The sequence below is a fragment of the Suillus fuscotomentosus genome, assembly GCF_016647785.1.
Source record: "Suillus fuscotomentosus strain FC203 chromosome Unknown F5891scaffold_25, whole genome shotgun sequence".
Taxonomy (NCBI): domain Eukaryota; kingdom Fungi; phylum Basidiomycota; class Agaricomycetes; order Boletales; family Suillaceae; genus Suillus; species Suillus fuscotomentosus.
Window position 1 is genome coordinate 263,331 of NW_024539537.1, and position 26,908 is coordinate 290,238.

The 26,908-nt window shown below is 49.8% G+C and overlaps 7 protein-coding genes across 7 annotated transcripts; 3 read left to right on the forward strand and 4 right to left on the reverse strand.

The window, feature by feature from the left end:
- Positions 1–7,532: 7,532 nt before the first annotated feature.
- F5891DRAFT_1225261 (uncharacterized protein) lies at positions 7,533–10,123 on the reverse strand (the record flags this gene model as incomplete). Its single annotated transcript, XM_041369494.1, has 8 exons — positions 7,533–7,541; positions 7,615–8,130; positions 8,190–8,346; positions 8,443–8,633; positions 8,692–8,828; positions 8,879–9,154; positions 9,370–9,940; positions 10,022–10,123. 8 exons carry the CDS (start codon positions 10,121–10,123, stop codon positions 7,533–7,535), a joined length of 1,959 nt encoding a protein of 652 aa, XP_041226340.1.
- Positions 10,124–10,428: 305 nt separating this feature from the next.
- Positions 10,429–10,866, forward strand: F5891DRAFT_1278022 (uncharacterized protein; the record flags this gene model as incomplete). The annotated part of the gene is made up of 1 exon (XM_041370303.1): positions 10,429–10,866. One exon carries the CDS (start codon positions 10,429–10,431, stop codon positions 10,864–10,866), a length of 438 nt encoding a protein of 145 aa, XP_041226341.1.
- A 385-nt stretch (positions 10,867–11,251) lies between these two features.
- On the forward strand, positions 11,252–12,651 carry F5891DRAFT_286936 (uncharacterized protein). The gene is made up of 2 exons (XM_041371210.1): positions 11,252–11,920; positions 11,985–12,651. Exons 1-2 carry the CDS (start codon positions 11,447–11,449, stop codon positions 12,507–12,509), a joined length of 999 nt encoding a protein of 332 aa, XP_041226342.1. The 5' UTR covers positions 11,252–11,446; the 3' UTR covers positions 12,510–12,651.
- Positions 12,652–14,145, reverse strand: F5891DRAFT_286865 (uncharacterized protein). Its single transcript, XM_041371209.1, has 5 exons — positions 13,893–14,145; positions 13,739–13,831; positions 13,422–13,688; positions 13,286–13,369; positions 12,652–13,225 (listed from the first exon to the last, which is right to left on the reverse strand). Exons 1-5 carry the CDS (start codon positions 14,010–14,012, stop codon positions 12,794–12,796), a joined length of 996 nt encoding a protein of 331 aa, XP_041226343.1. The 5' UTR covers positions 14,013–14,145; the 3' UTR covers positions 12,652–12,793.
- A 218-nt stretch (positions 14,146–14,363) lies between these two features.
- F5891DRAFT_1031771 (uncharacterized protein) lies at positions 14,364–21,790 on the reverse strand. Its single transcript, XM_041361628.1, has 15 exons — positions 20,995–21,790; positions 20,707–20,918; positions 19,270–20,653; positions 17,914–19,214; positions 16,165–17,858; positions 15,929–16,113; positions 15,817–15,877; positions 15,605–15,766; positions 15,341–15,555; positions 15,231–15,283; positions 15,108–15,182; positions 14,865–15,049; positions 14,734–14,813; positions 14,597–14,684; positions 14,364–14,543 (listed from the first exon to the last, which is right to left on the reverse strand). Exons 1-15 carry the CDS (start codon positions 21,687–21,689, stop codon positions 14,490–14,492), a joined length of 6,444 nt encoding a protein of 2,147 aa, XP_041226344.1. The 5' UTR covers positions 21,690–21,790; the 3' UTR covers positions 14,364–14,489.
- A 1,008-nt stretch (positions 21,791–22,798) lies between these two features.
- Positions 22,799–23,779, reverse strand: F5891DRAFT_286801 (uncharacterized protein). The gene is made up of 2 exons (XM_041371208.1): positions 22,981–23,779; positions 22,799–22,928 (listed from the first exon to the last, which is right to left on the reverse strand). Exons 1-2 carry the CDS (start codon positions 23,761–23,763, stop codon positions 22,881–22,883), a joined length of 831 nt encoding a protein of 276 aa, XP_041226345.1. The 5' UTR covers positions 23,764–23,779; the 3' UTR covers positions 22,799–22,880.
- Positions 23,780–24,176: 397 nt separating this feature from the next.
- Positions 24,177–25,213, forward strand: F5891DRAFT_287022 (uncharacterized protein). The gene is made up of 3 exons (XM_041371211.1): positions 24,177–24,232; positions 24,288–24,449; positions 24,505–25,213. Exons 2-3 carry the CDS (start codon positions 24,406–24,408, stop codon positions 25,079–25,081), a joined length of 621 nt encoding a protein of 206 aa, XP_041226346.1. The 5' UTR covers positions 24,177–24,232; positions 24,288–24,405; the 3' UTR covers positions 25,082–25,213.
- The last annotated feature ends 1,695 nt before the right edge of the window (positions 25,214–26,908 follow it).

Here is a 26,908-nt window from a genome sequence, read left to right on the forward strand (position 1 = left end):
TAGTTTGTCCTCTTTCTGTCCTCCGGACTTGAGTCCTTCTTACTCTTGTCACCCTCCGAGACTTCGGATAGATTCCGATAGTCTATATCCTCGGCTCTACCTTCGGGTAGTCTTACTCTGTTAGTTTCTAGTTCGGATACATCCGGATTAGTCTTATATACGTTTCCGATATCCGGAAGACATCCGGATATACTACGAGACCCGTCCGGACCTTCGGACGCGTTATCGTTAGTACTTTGAAATAAGGGACAGTACTTGGGAAAGGGGCACAGCGTACGAGCTGAGGCCGAAGTCCTTCGGATCCGATCCTACGAGAGTACGACCTTAACAGTATATTCGAACTCACACCTTTCCAAGTACACTTACTCATATCATGGCTCCTACTAAAGTAAACCAAGCCGCTTTGCACGCTGTCGGACTTTCGTCCACCCGACGCGATCCGACATCCGTAGTTAACGCCTTCACCAGTTTCTCTCAGCGCCGTGTATCACGCGGTCCTGCTCAAAGTATTTCGCAACTCATGAATCGTCCGCATCCGGAAACCCCTACGCGCACTCCTGCTGGAGGTGATCCGGATGACGAAGGACCTCCGGACGATGAAGATACTCCTGGTGGAAACCCTCCGGATGACTTCGGAGGTGATCCGGATGATGAACCGGATGACAACGATGATGAATTTGACGGGTTAAACCCACAAGACCGTGTCATGCTTCGGCTTTCTCAAGCCATCGACAATCTCGCACGCAACAATTGTCGTCCGACCTCGTCCGAAGATTCTAAAGTCAAGATCCGTGAGCCCGATACTTTCGATGGCACTGAGCCTCGGAAGCTTCGTGCATTCTTCGTCCAATGCGAGCTCCACTTCCAAAGCAAACCCAAAGCCTTCCGTTCCGGACGGGCAAAAGTCAACTTCGCCCAATCCTACCTTAAGGGTATGGCACTCGAGTGGTTCGAACCGGATCTCCTAGCCGACGAGGACGATGATCGTCCGGATTGGATGGATGATTACTCCGCGTTCATGCTTGAACTCCAAACCAATTTCGGACCGCACGATCCGTCCGGAGATGCGGAAATGCAATTGGAGCAACTTCATATGCGTGACGGACAACGCATTAATAAATATGTTGTTGAATTTCAGCGTCTTGCTTCACAAGTCCGTGGCTGGGGTGACGGTGCCCTAAGACGCCAATTCTATAACGGACTTCCGGCTCGTATCAAAGACGAAATCAGTCGCATGGGTAAACCTTCCACCCTTTCCGAATACAAGATCCTTGCCCAGACTATCGACGCTCGATACTGGGAACGGAAGGGAGAAGTCGCCCGCGAAACTAAACCCACCACCTCCATTCCTCCTAAGCAAACCACGTCCGATCGGACGAATTCCAACTCGTCCGGACCTTCGAGGTACAAATCCGACAAACCCGCTACTTCCGCATCATCCTCCGTTTCTAAACCTCCGGACCTTACCTCCAAGTTAGGAAAGGACGGGAAGCTCACGTCCGAAGAACGTAAGAGACGGATGGATAACAAACTCTGTCTATTCTGCGGTGGACCCGGCCATTCGGCTCGGGAATGCACCAAGTCTACTTCGCGCGCTGCCAAAGGCCGCGCTGCAGTAGTAACTCCGGAAGACAAACCGGAGGCTTCGGATGAAGCAAAAAAATAGTCCGCAACCCTCCCGACTCCGCACGGGATGAGGGTTGCGTTGACTCTACCCGTGCAACGGAGCTACGTCTCAATGCTGTTTCTCTTTCCGATCCGAACTCTCTTTGTCCATACGTTTCTATTCCTACTTTTCCTGATATTTCTGATTTTCCTTCACTAATTGATTGTGGTTCCTCTCACTGTTTTATAGACTCTGATTTCGTCCGAAAAAATAAAATTCCTACATATCCGATATCTCCGCTTTCTCTCCGTTTGTTTGATGGTACTTGTAATAATATGATTTCCGAAGCTATAGATTTGCCTATCTGTTTTCCGTCCGGTGTAGTTACCTCCGATACGTTTTACGTTACTCCGTTGGATTCTTCTTGTTTTATCGTTCTTGGATATAGCTGGCTCACCCTACACAATCCGTTGATTGACTGGGTTTCGGGCAGCATCGATTTCCGAACGACTTCTCATGGAATGCCTTCGACACCTCCGACGTCGCTTCCGTCTCCGGATCCGCATCCTCCGATGGAAGATTTACCTCCTCCGACTACATCCGGAACCTCCGCTGATAAAACCATCCCCAACATTTCCTTGATCAATGCGGTTGCCTTTTGCCGGGCCTGCAAATTGGAAGGATCGGAACAGTTCAGCATCTACCTTCGTCCGACCGGTGTAGACCTCCGGTCCGCTTCCCTTTCATCCGATCCTCCGGACCTGTCCGGAATTCCTCCGGAATATCACGAATTCTCGGATGTGTTCGATAAGGGCAAAGCTAGCCAACTTCCTCCTCATCGTCCCTATGATCTCAAAATCGAGTTAGAGGAAGGAACTAGTCCGCCCCTCGGAACCATTTATTCTCTATCTGCAGTTGAGCTTGCAGCCCTCCGGAAGTTTCTTGATGAAAATATTTCCTCCGGACTCCTCCGTTCCTCATCCTCTTCTCACGGAGCTCCTGTCCTGTTTGTCAAGAAAAAGGATGGCTCCCTTCGCCTCTGTGTAGATTTCCGTGGACTTAACCAGATTACCAAGAAAGACCGATATCCGTTACCTCTCATTACCGACCTCCTAGACTCTCCGAGCCGCGCTAAAGTCTATACCAAAATCGACCTCCGATCCGCTTATCATCTCGTCCGGATAGCGGACGGAGACGAATGGAAGACCGCGTTCCGAACGCGTTATGGCTCATATGAATGGTTGGTAATGCCGGAAGGTCTCACTAACGCTCCGGCTGCATTCCAACGCTTTGTCAATAGCGTGTTTGCTGATATGCTGGATGTATGCGTTATCGTATATCTGGACGACATCCTCATCTATTCCCAAGACCTTGCATCCCATAAGGAACATGTCCGAGAAGTCCTTCTCCGTCTCCGAAAACATCGACTCTATGCTAAACCCGAAAAATGCGCGTTCCATACCACATCCGTTGAATACCTTGGTTACATCCTATCTCCGGACGGCTTGACCATGTCGTCCGAGAAGATCCAGTCCATCGTTGACTGGCCGGAACCTCGGAAAGTTAAGGATATTCAATCCTTCCTCGGATTCGCAAATTTCTATCGTCGATTCATTTTCAATTACTCGGACATCGTAGTTCCGCTCACCCGTCTTACCCGCAAGGGGGTTACTTGGGATTTTTCCGATGATTGTCGGAAGTCTTTTGAAACACTCAAGAAAGCTTTCACGTCCGCTCCGGTGCTTACGCACTGGATTCCGAATGTTCCGATAGTCGTAGAAACCGACGCCTCTGACTACGCTATAGCCGGAATACTTTCCATAGTATGTCCGGACTCAGAGCTTCGTCCGGTGGCATTTTATTCTCGGACGCTTACCGCTCCGGAACTCAACTACGACACTCACGATAAGGAACTTCTAGCCATCCATGAAGCTTTTCGGACGTGGCGACATTACCTTGAAGGCTCTGCCGAGCCGATAGACGTTGTCACGGACCATAAGAACCTTGAGTATTTCTCTACCACAAAACTCCTCTCTCGCCGTCAGGCCCGCTGGTCGGAATTCCTCCATCAGTTTAACCTAGTCATCCGTTTCCGTCCCGGAAAACTCGGAGCTAAACCGGATTCCCTTACTAGACGCTGGGACGTCTATCCCAAAGAGGGGGATAAGGACTACGCTCGAGTTAACCCTCACAATTTCCGTCCGGTATTCACTTCGGAACAGTTAGCTTCGTCCCTCCGAGCCTCAACTCTAGTAACTCCGGTTCTTAGGGCAGCCGTTCTGATTGATATCGACCAGCTCCGGAAAGACATCCTGACCGCACTTCCTAATGACCCTATCGCATCCGAACATCTTCCGGAACCTTCGGATCCGAGATGGACGGTGGACGATAGTGGTTTCCTCCGCTGCGACAACCGTATATATGTTCCGGAATCTAATAATCTCCGTCTTCGCGTCCTCCAGAATACTCATGATCATCCGTTGTCCGGACACTTCGGACAGAACCGGACGCTAGATATCATCCGACGCGAGTACACTTGGCCAGGAATCCGTACCTATGTCAAAGACTACGTCAAGTCTTGTACTTCCTGCGGCCGAGCTAAGGTTCCGAGACACAAACCTTACGGATTGCTCAAGCAGTTACCCATACCGGAAAAGCCTTGGAATTCTATATCCATGGATTTCATCGAGCACCTTCCGGACTCATCCGGCTTTACAGCCATCCTCGTCGTAATCGACCGTCTATCCAAACAAGCTATATTCATCCCTACCCACGACACCATTACCTCTCCGGATCTCGCTCGTCTATTCGTCCTCCACGTGTTTTCCAAGCACGGAGTTCCATCCCATGTCACTTCGGACCGAGGAACAGAATTCGTATCGCATTTCTTCCGGTCCTTAGGAAAAGCATTAGATATGGTCCTCCACTTCACGTCCGGATATCATCCGGAAGGAGACGGACAAACCGAACGAGCGAACCAAACCCTTGAACAATACCTCCGGATATACTGCAACTATCAGCAGGATAACTGGTCGGAACTACTTCCCTTGGCAGAATTCGCTTATAACAACGCTCCGAGTGCTACTACCGGAGTATCACCCTTCTTCGCCAATAAGGGATATCATCCGAACCTATCCGTTCATCCGGAACGTGACCTCTCATCCGCCCGCGCACGAGACTATGCAGTAGACCTTGACGAACTCCATCAGTTCCTCCGAGAAGAAATGGCCCACGCACAAGAAAGATATCAAGGACCTGCGGACGCCAAACGGAAACCTGCTCCGGATATGAAAATCGGAGATCCGGTCTTCGTCAAAGCAAAATACTTCCGATCCACCCGTCCGTCCAAGAAACTCTCGGAAAAGAACTTAGGTCCGTTCGAAATCATAGCTCGTCCGGGTACGCATTCTTTCACCATCCGACTTCCGGATTCCATGCGCTCCGTACACCCAGTTTTCCATGTCTCGCAATTAGAACCAGCCACACTCAATACCATTCCTAATCGTATCCAATCGCCTCCGCCTCCGGTCGAAGTCGACGGAGAACCCGAATATGAGATATCCGAAGTTTTGGACTCAAAATTAGACCGTCGGAGAAGACAATGTCAACTCCTATACCTCGTCCGATGGTCCGGATATGAAGGAACGGACGAGGAGACTTCATGGTTACTTGCTACGGAGCTCGGTAACGCATCCGAACTAGTTTCGGACTTCCACGCTGCATATCCGAACAAACCCGGTCCTATTCAACTTTGAAGTACATAGTGTGCATACGAAATACAAGTACATTTAGAGAAGAAGCATAAACGGACCAGAAATTCCTACATCTCCATAGACCCATCCGCCTCTCCGGATCCGCCTGCATCACTTCCGGACGCCCTTTCCATCACCTCATCTTCCTCCTCCGGACCCGGAGACGTCCGAAATCCCTTCCGAATATGTCCGAACAACATGGCTTGAAATTCCCTCTGTTGCTGAAGGAACAGCTCAATTCCGGAGCTCATCCGGTCCGCTGCAGCCCTGCTGCCTTCCGCCGCCTGAATACTTCTCTCCAAAAGGGTGTTAGTCCTAGCCAGCTCCGCCACTATACTGTTGGCTGCGGCCACCCAAGCCTGATCATCGTATTCCGTCTCCATCTCCTCCGGATCTTCAGGAGTCGGACTCTTCTGACGTTTCTTACCTTTACCTTTCGGAGATGGAGATCCGGCAGCATGCTTCCTCTTCTTGCCCTTGGGCACCTTGACAGTTCCGGGTCGTCCGGGGCACGTAGCCTTGTCCTTCCGGCAGATATCGCAAGACTTGACCTATCCGGACGTCAAAACACTCGGATCCAAAAAAAAAAAAACACGGATTAACTCACCAGAGCATTGCTCTCCGCATCCGTCCAAAGGCAAGTCCGGCCTCTGTCGCTGCAACGCTTGCAGGATCCGTCCTTGTCAGCGGAAATGGCACGAGACTTTTCATCCGTCAGGCAAAGCCATCATAACCATCCGAAACTCACCATTTCCTCTACTATCTCCCTGCGCCGTTTGTTTTCTGCCTCCACCCGAATTTCGGACTCTCGAATCCTCTTAAGATCCTCCTGAATCTTCCGTTCCTCTTCACGCTTCCGCTCCGCCTCCTGACGCTTCCGAATCTCCTCCTCCTCCTTCCGAGCCGCAGCTTCAGCGTCCGCTAGTTGTTGTTGAAGCTCCAGCAGTTTCTGCTTAGCAGTCTTCTGAGATCCGGAGGTGTTGCCAGACATTTTCGATAGAGCGTTATAGAGAGTAAAAAGTGGGAAAGGAAGAATCATCCTGGGACGTCCGCCCTTGAGTATACCTGTCCGATTCCGAACTCAGACGCTTCTCCATCATCTCGCGATAATCTCGTCCGGTCCGGACCGATGGTTCTTGTGCCTCTAGGGATCGGCCCTAAGGGGGGGATACTGTCATATCCCATATATTCACGCTTCTCTTCCGGACTTCGGACCCTGAGATCCGGTCCGGTCCGATGTATAGATCCGCTTCCGATCCGATTTACGATAAGCTTTCTAATTCATTTCCTGTTTCATATAACGTTAAACACAGCCTATTCGGTATTTCCTCTTCCCGGTGTTTCGGTTATGCTTATTACCGGTATGATTACTGATCCGTTAACCTATGTCTCATTTCCGACTCGCGTTTGATAACCTTTGCACATGCTTCGTACATAGCCTCGGACCCTTGCTTACTGATACTTCCGTTATCCTCATAGTATATAAACTCGTGTATATGTCCTGTAGTACCTCAGTTCGAATATCATCTTAGTTTGTCCTCTTTCTGTCCTCCGGACTTGAGTCCTTCTTACTCTTGTCACCCTCCGAGACTTCGGATAGATTCCGATAGTCTATATCCTCGGCTCTACCTTCGGGTAGTCTTACTCTGTTAGTTTCTAGTTCGGATACATCCGGATTAGTCTTATATACGTTTCCGATATCCGGAAGACATCCGGATATACTACGAGACCCGTCCGGACCTTCGGACGCGTTATCGTTAGTACTTTGAAATAAGGGACAGTACTTGGGAAAGGGGCACAGCGTACGAGCTGAGGCCGAAGTCCTTCGGATCCGATCCTACGAGAGTACGACCTTAACATAGCACCACAGTGTGGATCAGTTGACATCACTATGAGCAAAAGAAGGACAAAAATACCTCTGCCACTGGCTGCTGGCTACCTGGTGGTACTAACACATTGCCTGTGGGCTGAGAAACCAGAGTCCACAGTCGTTTCACGGTATTGGTACTGTCTGACTCGTCATCAGAGTCCAAGGAGATGCAAGGGGCCTTGCGTTTGGTCGGAGAGGGAGGCACAATGAGAATGTCGCTAGAAACAGTCTTGAAAAGCAAGTCAGAAAACGAGCGACAGGCAACGTCGTTTAACGTCACTCACCACGGCATCAGTCGAAGGCCTCAATGTACCTGCAAAGCAGTTCTGAGTAGGCTGTGCAGCAGGTCGTTCGAGAAGTGCCGGATCAATTTGCCAGTCATTGACCATGACACTATGGCTGGCTTCGGATGCGAAATCTACAGTCCCGCCGGTAAGACTATCTGTGTAAATCTCAAAGTTGTGTGCGAGGTCAGTGTCCACGGTCTCTTCCTTGATGAGCAAACCACCAAATGTGGCTGCGTTATCCGACATAACCAATCCGAAGGTTTCACCAGAGTCCACGTCAGGGAGTTCGGGCAAAGGAAGCAGTGTGCAGCCATCCTTCTCCCGCAGTCCATTGTAAAGCTTTGCAACGTGGGTAGAGAGGTGGATGTGGTGGGAGCCATGCGTGAACTTCACGAAGGGTGTCATTTCACGCCTACTGTAAGCGACCCTCACATTTCGACGGAGGACAAAGTCATGGCCAAGCGCGCACAACATCGTGATGCCACTCGGCTGAGCATGCTGCAACGAGTTCCAACCTTTGTGGGTGCCCTCAACGCGACTGCCATCAGACCTAAGGTGTTGATCAGAGCGCTCGAGACACCCTTTTCGGACGTGCTTAAGTTGTTCTTGGTGTACCTAGAAGAACATAGTAATGCGACAGTCAATATTAGAACAATTGAAGTGGGCAGGCTTACCTTCTGTGCTGCTGCTGACCACACACCTTTTTCAGCCCATTTATCGAACGTCATGACAAGGCGTTGCTCTTGTTCCCCGCGATCCCAATATTCTGCTGGACGTCCATGTTCTGCGTGCTTCTTGAGGATTGCACCCGAGATATCAGCAGCGATGGCGCTGCGGAACGGACTTTTGCTCGTGTTCAATATTGCAGCAACATATCTTTGTAGGTCCGTTAGCCAGAGTACTATAGCTCATGCTGAAGTTACATACCTGGCACTGAAATGCCACACGTCCAGCTTGGCCTCTGTCTCAGGCATGGCGGATGCCACTGCGCCACGTATGTGACAACAGTTGTCGGCGATGATCATTTTTGGCTGCAGGAGGCCAAGGACATTATGACGATGCTTAAGGCCTAGCAGGAGCTCTGTGATCTCTGCGTTTGCACGCGTCTGACAGAACCGCTGGTGAAAAGTTCGGATCAGTGTGGGTACCGTGTGTCTGAAGTGACTCCATACTTACCCAAGAAATGATCTCGTTGCCCTCATTCAGGACAGTGAGTATTCTGCCCTTGATTTCCTTCATCTTTTGCCCGTCCTTGTTTGTAAGTGTCGCCTTGTTTGCGGCCTTGAATGTGTTGTCCAGAGAAGCGCATATTGCTGACAAACACAACTTAGTACCTAAGTGGGGGAATATCCACTGGACTTACCTGATAGCGACTTCAAGTAATTTGCACTCTCGTTCTGCCTGGTGCGAGTCGAAAAGTCAATGAAAACCTCGGTTATCGTGTCACGAGAGATGGATTTGTCACCGTAGCCAAGCGGGTCATCGGGTTCTGAGAATGCTTGAAGGTGTCTTCCCGAAGTAACGCTAGCGCTGTTGAAGTAGTTTCCAAGTGTGTTCTTCGAATCATTCTGGCATTCGTGAGCTCTGACAGCCTCAAGGTACTCCAACATTTGGCGCTTGTGCTCAAAGAGATGCAGTTCTGTGTGAGTGCATCAGTCAGGTATGTGGGTACATCACGATGGAGCTCGATACTCATGCCTAACACGTTCTTCGAGACCTGCAGAGGTCGACGATGGTCGTAACTCAACGAGCAGGTCGAAGAGGTCCCGCGTCAATCCGCAGCGGTAGAAAAATATAGGTAAACCACCTGCCGAATACGTCAGATCACTGACGACTGCTGTGCGCGAGACTCACGTGGGATTCTCCAATGCTCCCAGCCTTTCCAGTACATTGCACTCGTCGTTGCAAAGCAATATCCCTCGGTGTCAGCCACCAAACCACTGGCAGCACCATTTGTGGTCTTTGCCTTCGACAATTCCTTGCAGCGGTTGCATCGGAGCTGTGTCCCCAGAGCTGCCTCTTCACAGAACAGACCATGGAGTTCTCGAGCTCCTTTACTGGTCCAGCCCTCCCAAGTCGTATCCTGGTTGGACCCACATCTCGGACACTGTGCAAGCTGTGGGTAGTAGAACGGATGCACAATGTTGAGTGGTTTGAGGTATTGTGTTGTCGGCTCGATGGCTCCACCCACTCCAGAGCGCTTCTGGACATGCAGGTCAGACGGAGGTACAAACCGTGGCCCAAGCAAAGGAACACTGAAGCCCAACTTATTAGGCTCGGTTTTCTTTGATCGAGAAGGCCGAGTCTTGTCCCACAGAAACTGGACATACTCTACGACTTCAGCCTCCCACTGCAGCTGAAACTGCGGACGTGGGTTGTTCATATGGCTGCGCGACACGTTCCAAGTGCTGACACGTTTTTTGACCTTTTTTGTTGGTTAGTTGAACATCAAGTACTACTGCCACGGCACACAATGTCGAGCTGCACAAGAGCACGATAAACTCACACTAGCCTTCCAATTCTTCTCGAAAACATTCTTCTCGAGAGGTGAGACAGCCGTCGAGGTTTTGAGGAAAGTAAGGATTGTCTTGGGCTCAAAAACTGACATAGTGTTGATTGATGATCGGGTTGTGTGGCGTTGAAGGAGCGAAAGACGAGTATTAGTATTAGGGGTCGTCTCTTTCACCTTGACTACTTGAGCCACCACGCTAGTTCCAGTTGTCCAGACTAATTCAATTTCGTGTTAACTGCCGCACCAAGTCGCCGTTGAAGAATTTCGCTTCCATCCCTGATTGGTGGAGTTAAAAAACATTAAATTTGCCGCACTACTTTCTGGGTGCACTAGCTTTATTCATTCACAACTCAACCTAACGAGTACTATACTAGTATACTACACAGTCCGGCATTTTGGCAATGGCCCCACATTTGCACACATCCTCAGCCTCAAAGTCTACTACTACTGGGGGGCAAACTGGCTCTGGTCGAACGACTCGGAGTGAGATCACAAACACTGAGAAAACCGTCAATAGTCCCTTCGCCGGCAGTAGCTCGGAGGCTGAAGCTGTCAGAATCACTAACCTGGATCCTCAAATCCACACCGCAGATATTGCACCATTCGCAAAATTTGCGCTTGAAGAGAAAGTGAGGGAGCTTGCAAACCGTTCGGGCTTTCAGCCGGACGTGATCCGAGTTGTGTACAAACACTCGCGAACCTTCAAGCAGGCGGAGAATATAACGGAGTCCATGCGTGCTGCCGCCGTGAAGTGCGCCGTGGCCAAAATCAAAAGAGTGATGTTATATGGTACTGAGGATGGCGGAGAGGATGAGGGCATAGATGAGGACAAGGAGTGAATAATCGAGTGATGGACTGTAGGTCCAATGTACCATGAAAGGCTCGGACATTGTTATTAGTACAAAATTTATGGAAGTGTGTTCTCACCCGGTACCCGTTAGATTAGACGGACTAAAAGTTTAAGTACCGTCGTGAGTCGTGACAATCCGTCAAGCGAAACGGCAATATAAGAGCCTGTGATTCACTTGAATAAAGACTAACCATGATCAGAACTGAAGCTGGAGGTGGGCATTTAACTGTGCCAGTAATATCCAGCGCTGAGACCTGAATTCAACGTCAAATGCAGAGTTCTCTTGTTCTCACCCGTTTGATTGATTGTTCGAGCAACAGTCACCGCAGCGGACGGAGTCTCGAAGTTTCTGAGGGTTCCCCTGGGATGATTTTCCGACTTCCGAAGGCCGACCCCTTCAAAGCTTCTCGGCTCGCCTTCGGCGAGCCCCCCCCCCTTCCCATGACCAATTTTTCCATCGATGTCTGCAACGCACGTGATGAGGTCACATGTGCGCGAGCATGTAAACGCGTCGCGCCATACTGTTTTGCAACTTCTGTTGATCTCATCACCTGCAGAGCCTGCAATAGATGCAATCGATGACCAAAGTCAAACGCACCTACAGCTCGCGCTCGCGGCTGTCACTGCCGTCCTCCTCACCATCATCGTCGCCGTCGACAACGAAGCGCAAGCACTTCGGGGAAGGCGCCGAGAACGAGCCCCCCACAAAGAAACGGATAACAAACAAAACCTCGCCTTCGGAGAGGTCTACAAAGTCAAAACAAAGCGTCCTAAGGCAGCTCCATTTCTCTATAGAAACCTCGGTCCTACGAACCTGCACAGTTTGTGGCCTCTCATATACGCAAGGCGCACCGGACGACGAGTCATTGCATCGTGCCCATTGCTCACGTGTGCAAAGGGGGATGGAGTGGGGCAGGGAAGAAGAGCGGGAAGCAGGGAAAGTCGGCGTAGAAGAAATACAATCTGCAGTGAAGCTGAAAAATGGAAAGAAAGGTCGCATCATCTGTTTCAAGGCGAACGTCGGTGGAAGAATTGGATCTAAGGTGAGCAGACCGCATTATGCTTACGGCGCACCCGTACTATGGACTCTGGCTGACATTTCCGAAGCTTGCGATATTGCTCGAGACGATAAATCTGGCCCTTTCATCTCCTCCGCTATCAACCGACATCCTACAATCATCGAAAGCATACCTCTATCTGATACCATCACTGACCAATGTACACCGAGAGAAGATAGTAGGATGCGTCATTGCTCAACGAATATCTACCGCCATGACTGTCGCCACTCCTTCAGAAACCTTACTTAAGGGTGATTCCAATCAAGCCACTGACCGTGACTTACCCCCTTCATCGCCGACCCACAGGCTGGTCACAGTCGACACGACCTCGGGGCTCTTTTGCAATCCAGAGGCCTTGCCTACTCCCCTCGGTATACCACGTCTGTTTGTCCCATCGGCACATCGACGACAAGGTATCGCTAGCCGCTTGCTATCAGCTGCGGCTGCGACATTCATCTACGGTTGTCGACTAGACCCTGTCAATGGCGATGTCGCGTTTACACAACCGACCGAGGGAGGGCACGCTATTATGCAAAACTGGGGCAGAGGAGGTGTAAGAATATATGAGGAGTAACATGCTGATCAAAAGATGTACAGTTTATGACATACCCCCGGCAACGTTGAGCTCTGAGCAAGCGGCGAAAACTATGTGAGATTGGGATTGCGGGGCACTGTCATAGACGCACAACAACAGAAACTACTGTCACTTTGAATACCTTTTGTAAGCTACTCACGAAAGATACAGTACCGTACTGTATCTTTGATATAGTAAACTCTTAATCGCTAAAGAAGACTTACAGTACATGTACATGCGCAGAAGTGATGTGACTGGCTCGAAATGTATGTTGAGGCATCAAGTCAGTTACCAACTCGCATAGATTGCCGATCGAGAGAACGCAAGGCAATAACAAGTTGCTGCGCCTCAAATTTGTCGATCCTCCTTTCTCGCACAGAATCACGCAAAAGGATATTGACGTCCTCCTCTGACCATGTTGCTGCAAGAAGAAGACGCGACTGATTCTTGATGCCTAATGTCATAAGTTCCTCCAGTAAATGGCCAAGCGCTGCACGACTGAGGAAGTCCCTGATAGGTGTTGTGTGGCAGGAGTCATTCGCCGATACTGTACTCGCGGATGACGCACGCCTTGGCTGATCGCTGTGCTTGCGCGAGGTGGTATCATAATCTATTGACATGGCCGCCAGCGGATCTTGAGATGGTGAACGATTCATAGTTCGAGAAGCATCCGTTAGAGTAGGGCTCGGCGAGGAGTCACCGGAGATGCCAGGTGACTTGACCAAAGTCGAGTGAGTTGCAGTACGCTTTTCCGAAATGCAACGGATGTCAATCACCTTTTGCACCATACTACCTTGGATACCATCAGAGATAACCATACGAGAAGCTTCTTCATTTGCCTCGTCCAGCTCAGAGATCGCCTGTATTATTATGAAATGCGGAAGCTGTCGGAGATGATAAAACCTTTCTTACCTGGGATCTGTTGTGGAGAGTTGTACTAGTAAGACCCGCCGGTGGCTCAGAATTCGCTGGCGTATCACGGTGTTCTTCGACGTTGTCAGACTTGTCACTGTCCCCTAGTAGCCAATCTCCATCATGATCTACAATGTCGTTACCGTGCACCATGTGATAGAAGCGTGAACTCGGCACCGCTTTGGCACCAAGATATCTATCGACGTATCTGAGTAGATGTGCATTTGCGCACTCGTCATCTCCAAAAATCGGGAAGGCTTTTTGAACCTGAGTGATCAATCATGAGTAGCGCTCCTATCATTGATAGACGCCCGTACATCCGCTAAGAATCGCTCTTTGATAATCTGATCCTGTTCCCGAGGTTTTCGACCGATCTCAAAGTGCTTCACCGCGAGAGTTCGTATGCGGTGCTGTTCGGAAAGTCAGTTGTCAAGATACCAATATGCAGTGCATATGGTCGACATCACTTACCTTGATCTCTTGAAACTGGACGTCTTGATCCCCGCGTATACCTAGTGCTCTGCGGAAAGCCAACTGAGTTTTTCCTCCCCTTTCTTTGACCATGAGTCTGGTTCCTACAACTTTGGGCATTTCTGAGAGTGTTAGAGCGCTGGCAATGGTTGAAGATATACTCTTGATTGCACTCAAGGTAGGTATTTATCGTTTGGAGGGACTTCGAGATTATCTGACCTCTGCCAGATCATAAAGGAGTTCACACCAGATAATCACAAAGGCTGTCAAATAAGGTAATAATCTGAAGCCGACTGAATTACCAGGGGTTAAAGGAGACATGCGACATGCATCGTGCCCTGCCTTGATGCAACGTTTTTCCGTCGAAGTGGTCACATCGAGTCACACTTTAGAAGTTCAAGGCCAGCATACGGTGCTTTTGTGTTTTTCCACCACACATAGGCTGAGGAGGTGACCCTCTGTGAGAGACTGTGAGCTATGAACGAAAATAGATTGCTGATGGATCTACTGTCAGGGAATACTGTACAATGATATAGATGGATACAAAGATTCCTATAAATTTATCAGACGAAAACGCGAAGCCGTCCACCGCGGCGCTCAAGCAGACACTTCGACCGTCTTTGTGACATTGCTAGGAGGAGGCACGAAAGTCTGGTGCAATTAATATCAGCAGACAGTCACGATCATCGTGGGTAAGTCCTCACCCTGGTTTTAATACCGCCAGCACTAGGTAAACGTGTGGACCCTGCACTCAACCAAGCATCAACCTCGGCAGCAGCACCCCGTCCCTCACTAGAATATCTTCATTATTACTCGAATTTGAGGCAAGATTTCCACCTACTTGATACCCCATACAATCAATGACTGACCACGACGACAGTCACCGGCCGCAAAGATACCCTCGACATTTGTCGTGTATTTCTGCAAGGATCGTTAAGTTCAGGAAAGTATAATAAGTGTTGCAGAACAAACCTTTGGAGGTGTCTGGATATTTGATCTGACATCTTGCTTAATACCCAGGGCTTCGGGAGCTTGTGACTGTGGACCCAGGAAGCCAAGAGCTAAGAAAACCAATTGCGCAGGGAAAAACTTCCCAGACCCAGGCACCTCCTCCATCTTCCATCGCCCGCTACTATCCTTGGTCCACTCAACTCGGACTATTCCGAGATGCGAGGAATCAGTATCAGATAAAGTCTTCGGGAAGTCACGACGCACCAGTATTCAAGCCCTTGAGTTTCCCAGCATCGTCAAGAACGAATTCCTTTGTGGAAATAGAGTATTCCCGTGGATCTAAGACAGAGTGAGGAAAGACGTCAACCGACGGCAAAGATCACTCACCATTGCCAAAGTGCGCAGCAACTTCGGTATGACCATAATCGGCCCGGAAAATTCTGATGGAAGATTGAATGAGATTGGTTATTGCATTCGCGAAAATTGGAAGCACTGACCTAGGCCATTGCGGCCAAGGGTTGTCTCTGCCACGCGAACCTGGAGGCTTGGGCAGAAGCTCAAAGTTTGTCACCGACTTGGCGCCATGCCGCATGGATGTGCCAATGCAGTCGTTACCGGTATCACCACCACCAATGACAATAACATCTTTACCCCTTGCGTTAATGTACGATCCATCCTGCAGCTCTGAGTCCAGGAGGGACTTGGTGTTGAGCTAAAGAAGGCATTCGAAATTTTCAATTAAATTTAGGCGAAGCACGAACCTGAAGGAATTCCATGGCAAAGTGAATGCCGTCTACATTGCGGTTTGGAATGTTGAGATCGCGAGGCCACGTTGCTCCCGTGCACACAACAACTGCGTCATTCTCCGCTCGGAGAGCGTGAGCATCAACGGTGACCCCAACATGAGCATTTGGTACGAAGGTCTTTCAAACGATTAGCGAGACTATGAATCACACGGGTTATGAAGACGCACAATCCCCTCGGCTTCCATCAAGTCTAAGCGGCGCTGTACGATGTTCTTGTCGAGCTTCATGCTAATGTATGTCAGGATAGTCGACATGATGATCTGATTATGATCGACTCACTTTGGAATACCGTACATGAGAAGACCACCCATGCGATCATTGCGGTCATATACAGAGACGAGATGTCCTGCTTTGTTAAGTTGATCGGCGCATGCTAGACCAGCAGGACCGGAGCCAATGATCGCGATTCGCTTCCCAGTTCTGAAGCTCGGCGGATTAGGGGTCATCCAGCCCATCTCGAAGCCCTAATTGTTCAAAATAAGCGATATTAACAATGAAATATGTGGCTAACATACTTTGTCGATGATGGCGCACTCGATGCTCTTAATACCGACAGGTTGCTCATTAATACCCAGTACACACGCGCCTTCGCAAGGTGCAGGACAGACACGACCAGTAAACTCGGGGAAGTTGTTCGTCAAAAGTAGTCGGTTAAGAGCATCGCGCCACTGGCCCTTGAACACGAGATCGTTCCACTTGGGAATGACGTTTGAAATCGGGCATCCTGTGTCAGACTGACAGAATGGAACACCACAGTCCATGCATCGAGCGGATTGATACTTCAACTCGCTCTCAGTCAAGCGGATCGAGATCTCTTTCCAGTCTTTGACACGCTTTCTAGGGGGTCTGTATGCTTCGTTGAGTCGGTGATACTTCATGAAGCCTCGAGCTTTGTCCAATTTGTGAAGACGATGTTTTGTGGTCGAGTCGTCGACAGTAGAATCCTCTAGATCTGTAACTGCAGGCTCATGGCGTTTGGGAGGAGCATGGATCGTTGCTGGTTCCTTCGGCAGGAGGATATCTTCTAGTCCCTCCGACGCAAGATCGACTTGACTAGCGGTACGAGATGGGACTAAGTCGATAACACTAAGCCTCATCTTTTCCTCCTTCTCTTTGGCAGCCTGCTCTTCCAACACACGCTTGTAGTCAAGTGGCATGACACGAACAAAGAGCGGGAGCAGATGGTGGAAGTCATGGAGGACGCGATCGGCAACCTCAGAGCCAGTGTAGTGACGATGGTCCTCGATGAGGCCACGCAATGCAGCGATTTCACGCGGGTCACTGACCTTTCCGAGCTCTACCATCTCCATATTGACCTTCGATGCGAAAGTGTGAGCAGTATCGAGCACATATGCGATGCCACCGCTCATTCCAGCAGCGAAATTGCGCCCAGTAGTTCCTAGGACCACAACGCGACCGCCGGTCATGTATTCACATCCATGATCACCCGTGCCTTCAACGACAGCGTTTGCCCCCGAGTTGCGAACAGCAAAACGTTCAGCAGCGACACCTCGGATGAAAGCCTCGCCCGACGTAGAGCCGTACAAGCAAACATTGCCAATAATGATGTTCTCTTCTGCCTTGAAAGTCGATTGTTTAGGAGGGTAAACAATGAGACGCCCACCAGACAGGCCTTTTCCGACATAGTCGTTAGCATCACCTTCCAGTTCGATTGTAATGCCGGGCGCAAGGAAGGCACCGCAGGACTGTCCTGCTGAACCGCGCATGCAGATATGGATAGTATCCTTCGGTAACCCTTCTTCCCCATACAGTTTGGAGACGCGATGAGATAACGACGTGCCAAGGGCGCGATCAGTGTTTGTGACGTCACACTCAATATGAACTGGAAGACCCTTGGTAAGAGCTGGTTCGGACTCGTCAATGAACTTGTTGTCGAGGCGGATGTACAGCTTGTGATCTTGCTGACGAACGCGGTAAGTTGCAGCGCCAGGCCGCATCTGCCAAGCAGGCTTCAAAACAGCGGACAGGTCGAGGTGGGCGGTCTTGATGGTGCGCAGCTTCTCATCAACCTTGAGCATATCAGCGCGACCGACCATCTCGTTGATGGTGCGGAAACCGAGCTTGGCCATGTGACCACGAAGCTCCTCAGCGAGATAATAGAAGAAGTTGATGACTTGCTCCGGCTGTCCGGCAAATTTGCTGCGAAGCTGAGGGTCTTGTGTGGCTATACCAACGGGACAGGTGTTCACTGAAGTAAACGGGTTAGTTGCGGCACATGCATGCCAGGAAGATGCAACACGCACAGTGACATTTGCGCATCATAATACAACCCATGGCAATGAGTGGTGTGGTAGCAAAGCCCCATTCCTCGGCGCCAAGCAGACATGCGATAGCAATGTCACGACCGGTACGAATCTGGCCATCAGTTTGGACGGTGACGCGACCACGGAGGTCATTCAAGACCAGTGTCTGGTGCGTTTCTGCGAGGCCAAGCTCCCACGGCAGACCAGCATACTTGATGCCAGTCCAGCGGGATGCACCAGTACCACCGTCGTGACCAGAAATGAGGATGTGATCCGCCTTTGCTTTTGCAACACCGCTTGCAACAATGCCAACGCCAACCTCGGAAACAAGTTTTACAGAGACACGTGCACGGGGGTTAGAGCACTTTAAGTCATATATGAGCTGTTTCAGATCCTCGATGGAATAGATGTCGTGGTGGGGTGGGGGAGAGATAAGCCCAACGCCGGCCGTAGAATGACGAGTGCGAGCAATAGATGTAGAAACCTTGTGTCCTGGAAGTTCGCCGCCTTCGCCCGGCTTGGCACCTTGAGCCATCTTGATTTGAAGCTCGTCAGCATCCGCCAGATAATTGGAGGTGACGCCGAAACGACCGGATGCCACTTGCTTGATAGCAGAACGCATAGTGTCACCGTTTGGGAGCATCTGAGAGCGCTCTGCATCCTCACCGCCCTCACCAGTGTTCGACTTACCGCCGAGACGGTTCATCGCGACAGCAAGCGTGGAGTGGGCCTCCATGGAGATTGATCCATATGACATAGCACCTGTGACGAACCTACGAACAATTTCATTCCAAGGCTCGACCTGTTCGATAGGAATAGGGGTAGCTTTCTCATAGCAAAAGTCAAGAAGTCCACGCAGATGAACACTCTTCGTTTGTTCATTCGCATTACGAGCGTACGCATCATAGGCGGTTTGGTTCTTCTCACGAACAGCATCTTGCAGATTGGCGATGCCGGCGGGATCATTGATATGTGCTTCGCCTCCATCACGCCAGTGGTACTCTCCCGATTCGGGCATTCCTGGAGGTAAGATAGTTTCCCTAGAAGGCCACCCACGCTCATGAAGCTCGAAGGCATCCACAGCAAGTAAGTCAAACGTGGCCCCCTGTACGCGAGATGCAGTACCGATAAAGCAGCGGTCCACGACTTCACTATGAAGACCGAGCGCTTCAAAGATCTGAGCGCCCTTGTACGACTGAAGTGTCGAGATGCCCATTTTCGACATCACTTTGAGGATACCATTATCGATAGAGTTGTGGTAATTGGTTAGGAGGTCCTTCACGGTCTTCTCGCCTTTAATACTGTGAAACATTGCTTGATTAGCAAGAAGAAACTCGATAGACGTATCCAACTTACAGACCCTCTCGTGCAACCTTGTGAATCGTTTCCAGCATTAACCATGGGCATATCGCGTCAGCTCCATACCCAACCAGAACACAGATGTGGTGGACTTCACGGGCCTCCGCAGTCTCTACCATCAGGGCAACCTTGGCACGCTGCTTCTGTTGTGTCAGGTGGTGATGAACGCCACCACATGCCACCAACGCGGATAGAGGGACACGGTTTGACCCTGTGGCACGGTCACTAAGGATGATGACCTTGATCCCATCCTCAATGGCTTGGGATGCCTCGCTGCAGACACGTTGCAATGCGAGCTGATATCCTGGGAGCCCCCCTTCTTTTGGGAACGTTATGTCAATAGTGATGGAGGGCCACCCTGTGTATGCAAGCTTCAGGTTCTTCATGGCGTTCATTTCCTGCAAGGAAATCAAAGGAGAAGGTAGAAGAATGCGGTGGCACTGTTCCGGCTTCATTTCGAGGAGATTACCCTCAGGGCCGACGTATGCTTCGAGTGACATGACAATGCTTTCCCGAATGGAGTCGATAGGAGGATTGGTGACTTGGGCGAAGAGCTGACGGAAATAATCATAAATGAGACGAGGTTGAGTAGCCATAGCTGCTAATGGAGCGTCGTTGCCCATGGAACCCAACGCTTCCTTGCCAGTGTCTACCATAGGCAGCATTAGAAGGCTAAGTTGCTCTACGGTATAGCCGAACGCAAGGAGCTTAGGGTCACTGCTTAGTGGCGAATCGTCAATGATCGTGTCTAGAGAAGTGTTGCTACGAATGATGCGCTTGATGATATTAGGGACATGAAGGACGTGGCTTTCAACCCACGAAGCAAAATTCTGCTTAGCAGCAGTATTGCGCTTCAACTCCTTGTCATCGACAATCCTTCCCTCAAGCGTGTCAACCAACAGCATCCGGCCAGGCTTTAAACGTCCCTTCTGAACTACCTTCTCAGGAGGAATGAATACCGCGCCAACCTCGGAAGCGCAGACCATGATATCATCATTGGTGACGATGTAGCGACATGGTCTTAGACCATTTCGATCAAGGTTCGCACCGCAGTATCGGCCGTCGCTGAAGGTGAACAGGGCAGGACCATCCCAAGGCTCCTGAAGACAAGCAGCCCAATTATAGAAGGCGCGTTTCTGTACATCCATGCTTTCGTTACCTTGCCAGGCTTCGGGTATAAGCATCATGACAGCTTCGGGTAACGTGACAACACCATTGACGACGAGCAACTCAAGCACGTTGTCAAATGCAGCAGAGTCAGATCCACCAGTCTCGATGATGGGATAGAGCAAGTCGAGTTGATCGCCGAAATGAGTAGAAGAAAGTACGCCTTCTCGAGCTCGCATCCAGTTCTTGTTGCCGCGCACGGTGTTGATCTCACCTAAGGATTCTACGTCAGGGCTTACCTGGCAGCGTCAGGTGCAGATCACTAACCGTTGTGAGCAGCCCATCTCATTGGCTGAGCTCGATCCCAAGAGGGAAACGTATTTGTGGAGAATCGAGAATGCACCAAAGTAAAATGCGAACGATACAGGACGTGATTGAGATCATGGTAGTAATTGTATACTTGTGGGGGAGTGAGCTGTCCCTTATATACGATGTTCTTCGAGGACAAAGAACAGACGTAAAAGCCGTTGGCAAGCGTACTTCATACAACAAAAAGAAAATTCGCAGACAGGTGTTAAGCTTGGTACATGAACTAAGCAGATTAAAGTCACAAACATGGTGTGCGTAGCGTGCTTGCGCAAAACGTACAGCTGTCGCTCGAAATGCTTGGCATCGAAAGGTCCATTTTGACTATCGATTCCATGACCGTAATGGTCGCGTAGGACGATAAAAGGCTGATAAATCGCAGGTTCCTTGCTGCTTGCAGCAGGACCAAGGATCGTGCCATCGGTCGGAACTTGACGCCAGCCTAAAACCCGAAGGCCCAGTTGGCTGGCAATATTGGCGAAAACAGATTGGTTGGTTTGCAGTTGAATGGGATCATTTGCCTTGAAGAAAACATTGCCGACGGCATATTCGCCTGGTGTAGGAAGAGTGCATCCGATATCCCGTTCTGCTTCGCGCTTGAAAAACTGATGGGGAATTCCAGTCATGACACCAGCACCATCACCGTCACGACTATCAGCACCAGTGGCGCCTCTGTGCGTCATTGCACAGAGTAATTGACGAGCATCAGAGACAATTTTGTGGCTATGTTCGCCCTTGATATGACAGATAAAACCCACACCACATGAGTCCTTCTCATTCTCGTTGGAATACAGACCCTGGTTCGCAGGAAGAGATCCTGCCCAGGAGTTAGGATCACGTTCTACGGCATGAAAGCCATTATCGGCCGTGGACGTCTCGTCAGCAACGAGGGGTAGAGAACTTGTGTGATGATGATGATCGGAAGGAACAGGGGGCCTTGCCATAGGAAAAGAAGCGAACGAATATGACAATAATGAGCTAGAAAAGACGAAAGATTTTTGATTTTTGATCAAAGACGCTGAAGGGGACAGGGAGATGATGGTCAGAGTTAGAGAGCAAAACGATCGAATTTGTAGCTTGACACTAGTGACAGGAGTCAGACCAAATTACTAAAATTAGGGGGCTCACGTGAAAGACGAGCCGAAAAATCCCGATTCATTCCGATGGCTACGGGGAAGTCGATCAAAGCCTGTCTGTCTCCCCGCCCCGCTGGCGGCACTCGCGCAAAGGATACGAAAGTTTGATCAAGTTTCAGAGCTACGATGCCATGCGATATATCATGCGCATAAATAAATATGGTGGATGTTCAAGTTGTTTCAGGTTCTGCTTCGACAGTGCTACACTGAGCAAGAGTCAGGGACGATTTCTCACCCTTTATTGCCTCGATGAAGTTCGGTCTCCGCATGCGGTAAGCTTCGACGGAATAGGTCTCCGTGAGGAGCATACGGGAGACCGTCCTTTGACAGTGACACCGCCTGGATCACCACATCCGCTCCAATCGAGCGTAAAATGAAGGCCTCCCCAGCCATCTTTTCGTCCTCACGTACTAGTTCCCATAATACTGTCCGCGATACTGAAACACGAGATCACTGCCTTTTGGTGTAACGGTCAAGCGGGCGACAGCTGGAAGTACGATGCACCTAGTAACGGCCGGTTCATAATTACACCAATGTCACCATCGATTACACAAAAGTATAATCTACATCGGGCGCTGCCCAAAGACAATAAATGGGATTTTTAAAAATCCTGCCACTGAAATTATGAATGCCGCTGTGGCAGGGAGAGGCTAGAGCACAAAAATTAAACGAATGTGACGTTGAATTCACAATTTACATCGCAAAGGTTTTCCTCACTCCTGCAACAAAGGACCGGGACCGGCATCAGCTCCCTAACGTCATTCGCGGCCCTATGGCCACGGGTTCTATGGTCCTCATGCGAGATCGGGAGATAACCCGACGAGAAGTCGAATGACCTTGAAATGTGTGGTCCGGCAACTACGCATGAGATGTGCTCCAAACGTGAGTGTATCATAGAACTCCAGGAAGAGAAATTGAGCCCATGGACGAGTGTCTTCGCGTTTTCCCTCGAACCAGAACGTAAGCCTTTTTAAATTCCGTGCGTCTGCTATCATGCGATTAAAATACTGCCTCCATAAAGGGATTCCGAAGCAGTCCGATTAGGCGCTATATGGCTGTCAGTCACAACCCTGCTATAAATTCAACCAGCATCGCTGACCTGAGTAACCAGACCTGTCAGCGTAATTTCCTCAATGTCCTTGGAAAGTGGTGTGCAGCATATTTCTGCCGGCAGCCAAATCATGAAATCAAGTCCCAAATTTTTGACAGGTACTGTGGAGGGGTCGATGAAGTCGCTGAGCCGCGTCCCACTGTCGTGTACATGTTGGCCTTTGAAACGCACAGTGTGAACTGGGCGTCCAGGTACAAGGGCTTTTAAAAAACAAGAGTTGGCAGAGATTTCTGTTAGAAGTGGCAGAGACATAGGAAGAAACATCTCCTCGCTTTCGGGATAGATATCGTGTGTGGGCATGCCAGTGAGAGCAAGATCACGGATGCTATCCTGCCTATTCAAAAAGCTTAGAAGTCGGCGGTTGACACGGTAGGTACAATGAAAAACATGAAGCTCGGCATCACAGTACTGAAGGACGGACGAGTATCCATGCTTTTGGGAATAGATAAGCTTGAGTGTTGAGAGGCAAGTCATATTTTTGAGGGCCGACGTGAGATTATCTATGTTCACCTCGGGACCGTCGTAGACCATTATTGTCGGATATGTAAATACGAAAGATTTGACTTTCTCTGCGAGATGGGGACACTCTGCGAGCGTGGTACACACGTCCGGGTTGTCGACCGTGATAGACTCATACAGAGAGTCAACTACTGCGTGATAGAGGCCGGCGCACACTCTGCAGAGTACAGCTAGGTCATTAGAGGAGAATTTGCCGAAAGCGAAAACGAGGAGCCACAGCTCAACAGGTAACTTCAACTCGTTAGTCGGCATGAGGGGCTTAAGTTAGCGCTAATGGTGTTAATGTAATTCGGAGTATCAAGCATAATCGATTTCATGCTCCGCTTGATTTTGCTCCACCTAGAATCCCTCCTCAGCGGCACCACCGACTCATATACCCCCTTCCAAATCTCGCTCACCCTGGCCCTAGCCTACATAGTCCATTAGCATTCAGCCCTCTTTGACAGGCTATTTCTCCAAGGGTATCGCTCTCTACAGACAAGGCCGTGTCCCAGATGCGAGGGCAGCATTTGATGTTGCATCAATGTACACGGACCAAGATTCACAAACTCTGCTCTTAATCAAAGTATGTTGCATTTGCCTGACGTCCTCCCCGCATCATCGCATACTTTAGGCCATCGCGCTCTTCAATGCAGATCAATATGACGAGGCAAACCTACTCCTCAAAGAACTCACTACCGGTTGTCCACATGCCGACATTCTCGTATGTCGTGTCGTGCAAGTAAGTATCATCTATGCTTGGTCATCAACACTCATCTTTACAACTTGCACATCAGGCATATCTACACGTTCAACTTGGAATCAAAGTCTTAGGTGGCGCATGTCACGAAGAAGCCGCCGACCATTTCACCGCCGCTCTCGACTGCCGCGATTCATTATTGAAATCTAACATTCATGGAATATATGCGCAGGTCAAAACTGCGTTCTGAGGCGCGCAGGTGAGTCATGTGGTTGAATCGTTCCACAGCGACCTGCTCATGCTCACTTTGTCAGAATCGCAAATTCCCTACTCGAGCCGCAGCTCAGGCCAGAGCTGCCTGAGGCCAGGCCAAAGCCGCGGCTTTTGGGCCAAGCCGGGCCGGAACATCACTACCGTCAGACTCAGGATAAGGATGAAAGAATATATCCTCCCATGTTCCTTCACCTCTATCCTGACAGAGACGATTCACCCTATTGCCATCCTAATCGTGAAGACGGTCAGCCGCTTCAGAAAATATTGCACGACATCAACGACACAGAGCGCCTGTACGCCACCCAAACTGTTTGCGTCCAACTTTGCAGTCAATTGTCTGCTAAATATGATCGTCGTCGGTGGAGTTGTTCGTCTGTGATTGGCCGCGCACTTGCCACAACTTTTTCAGGCGGTGTCATGTGGATTTGGTATTATGATTGGTTCAGTGCTCGGGCATCAACTTTAGTCAAGATCTCCCGCAATTCATGGTGCTGTGGTATGCTTTATAACGCTTCGAGCTTCACGATTGGGACCGAAACAAGCACTTCCTCCCATTCCAAGTTGAGGGGAAACAATGCCACGAATTCAATATCAAGGACCTTCGAACGATGGATCTAGTACTTCACACCAGCCACGATGAAGGAGTGACGCACTGTGGACTACAAGAACGGGGCACCGACGTGGTCCTGCAGCTAGCAAGCCAGAAATCTTGGACAAGGTTAAGGAAATTGCGAAGGTGCAAAAGATCGCATTCCCCAGTTACTTTGACACCACCAGTTCACGAATCTCACGTCCGCCATCCGAGAAGCGCTCGGGGTTCCAGACCCTACCACGGGCAGTCGCGTGCTCTTGATTTTTTGTATTCCTCAAGTTCCTCCCCATCACGAAGCTTTACGGCAAAGAGTTTTTCGACATCTGGCGTCAGTGTGTACTGATGTATGTATTCCATTGAATTTGTGTGGCTCTTTGTTGACATGACAAGCGCTCAAACAACTCCAAGTCGATGTGCCTATCAAGATAAAATTATTTTGGCTGTCCGAATCTCGATCAACCCGAGGAACAAGATGGCACGGGCGAAGAACTTGATTAACCGGTACGATCACTGTCAGGGCCACGCTGAGGTGAAGATCTGAGCTCTGCAGATTTTCATCAAAGCTTTCTGACTGCAGATGATTCATGGATTGCACGACGAGAATCTGCCTTTACAAAGGTTATAACCAGGGGTTATGAATATGCTGTTTCCTCGAAAATCTCAAAGCAATCTTCATCTTCACAGCAATAAAAAGGACTATAACTATTGTGAAAGCGTGACTTCACGAGCACATCTCAAAGTATATGATATGAAGCCATCAGAAGTCGAATGCTTCATCACTACCATTCGAAGCTTTGAATTGCTACAAAGGCATCCGAGAAGGCGAAATGGCGGTGGTGGTGATGCAGCAAAGTCGAGTTCGGCCTCAAACGAGGTCAAGAGGATATTCATGTTCACGCCTGCATCATGTTATCTTATGCAGATGGGTCATATATATATGACCCAGCTACATCCTCTGATCAGTTCCGCCAACGTGTTTTCCATGCTCGGATGAACCTGTGAGTGGAGGGAAATGTAAGCAGGGCAATGAAGCCTCTGTAGTTGTGGTCGGTTGTGATTCAGAGTCCAAGTACGGTTTAACTTGCGTTTAAATGATGACCTAAGAGTCGGGGATACAGTAAGTCTTCGGACAGCGCCAATATTCTCAAAGTGTTGAATCGGCCTTGGGCATGAGCGCGCGTGCACTGACCGCCAAGGACCGACGATACCTCGTAATAAACGACTATCTTTCTTTGATGAGTCCGACTAGGGGAGACTACGTACCAGTTCGTCCTTTGGGCGAGTTTTGTCGCCATGCCGGTAACGGTGGCATTGATGCCCGGGCCAACGGCCAACGGCAGGAGTCCCTGATACCCACGTATGTGAATAATGGATCCTGCTAAGCCGCTCATTCTTCGATATGAACATGAAAAAATTCTTACAGTGGTACAGCTCACACCTAGGCCTCATATTTGCTCATGAGTCACGCGGGGGTTGATGATGACCGTATATCGGTGCACGGTCCGATTGAAAATCGAAGGACGACGATGCTTGAGACCACGAAAACGAAGCATTGAAAATGTTGAGGAAGCAACTTCAAAGTCCAATGACGGTCTTCGTGTTTGCACGTAAGTAGCAAGCAAAGCCTCGGACCCGGGGGCCCAAACTCAGCAAAAGATGAATCCACGATGTTACCTTTGATTGTACGGAGTCTTATAACGTCGAGCACTACTCGAATCCCACTTTGACCGGCCGTATCGCTTCAACATAAGATATTGAGATGAATACAATTGTGCAGTAGTCGTGCTTGGTTGCTGATCCGTTTGCTACTGCTACGGATCACTACCTTTGATCACTGAGCAAAGATAAACTGA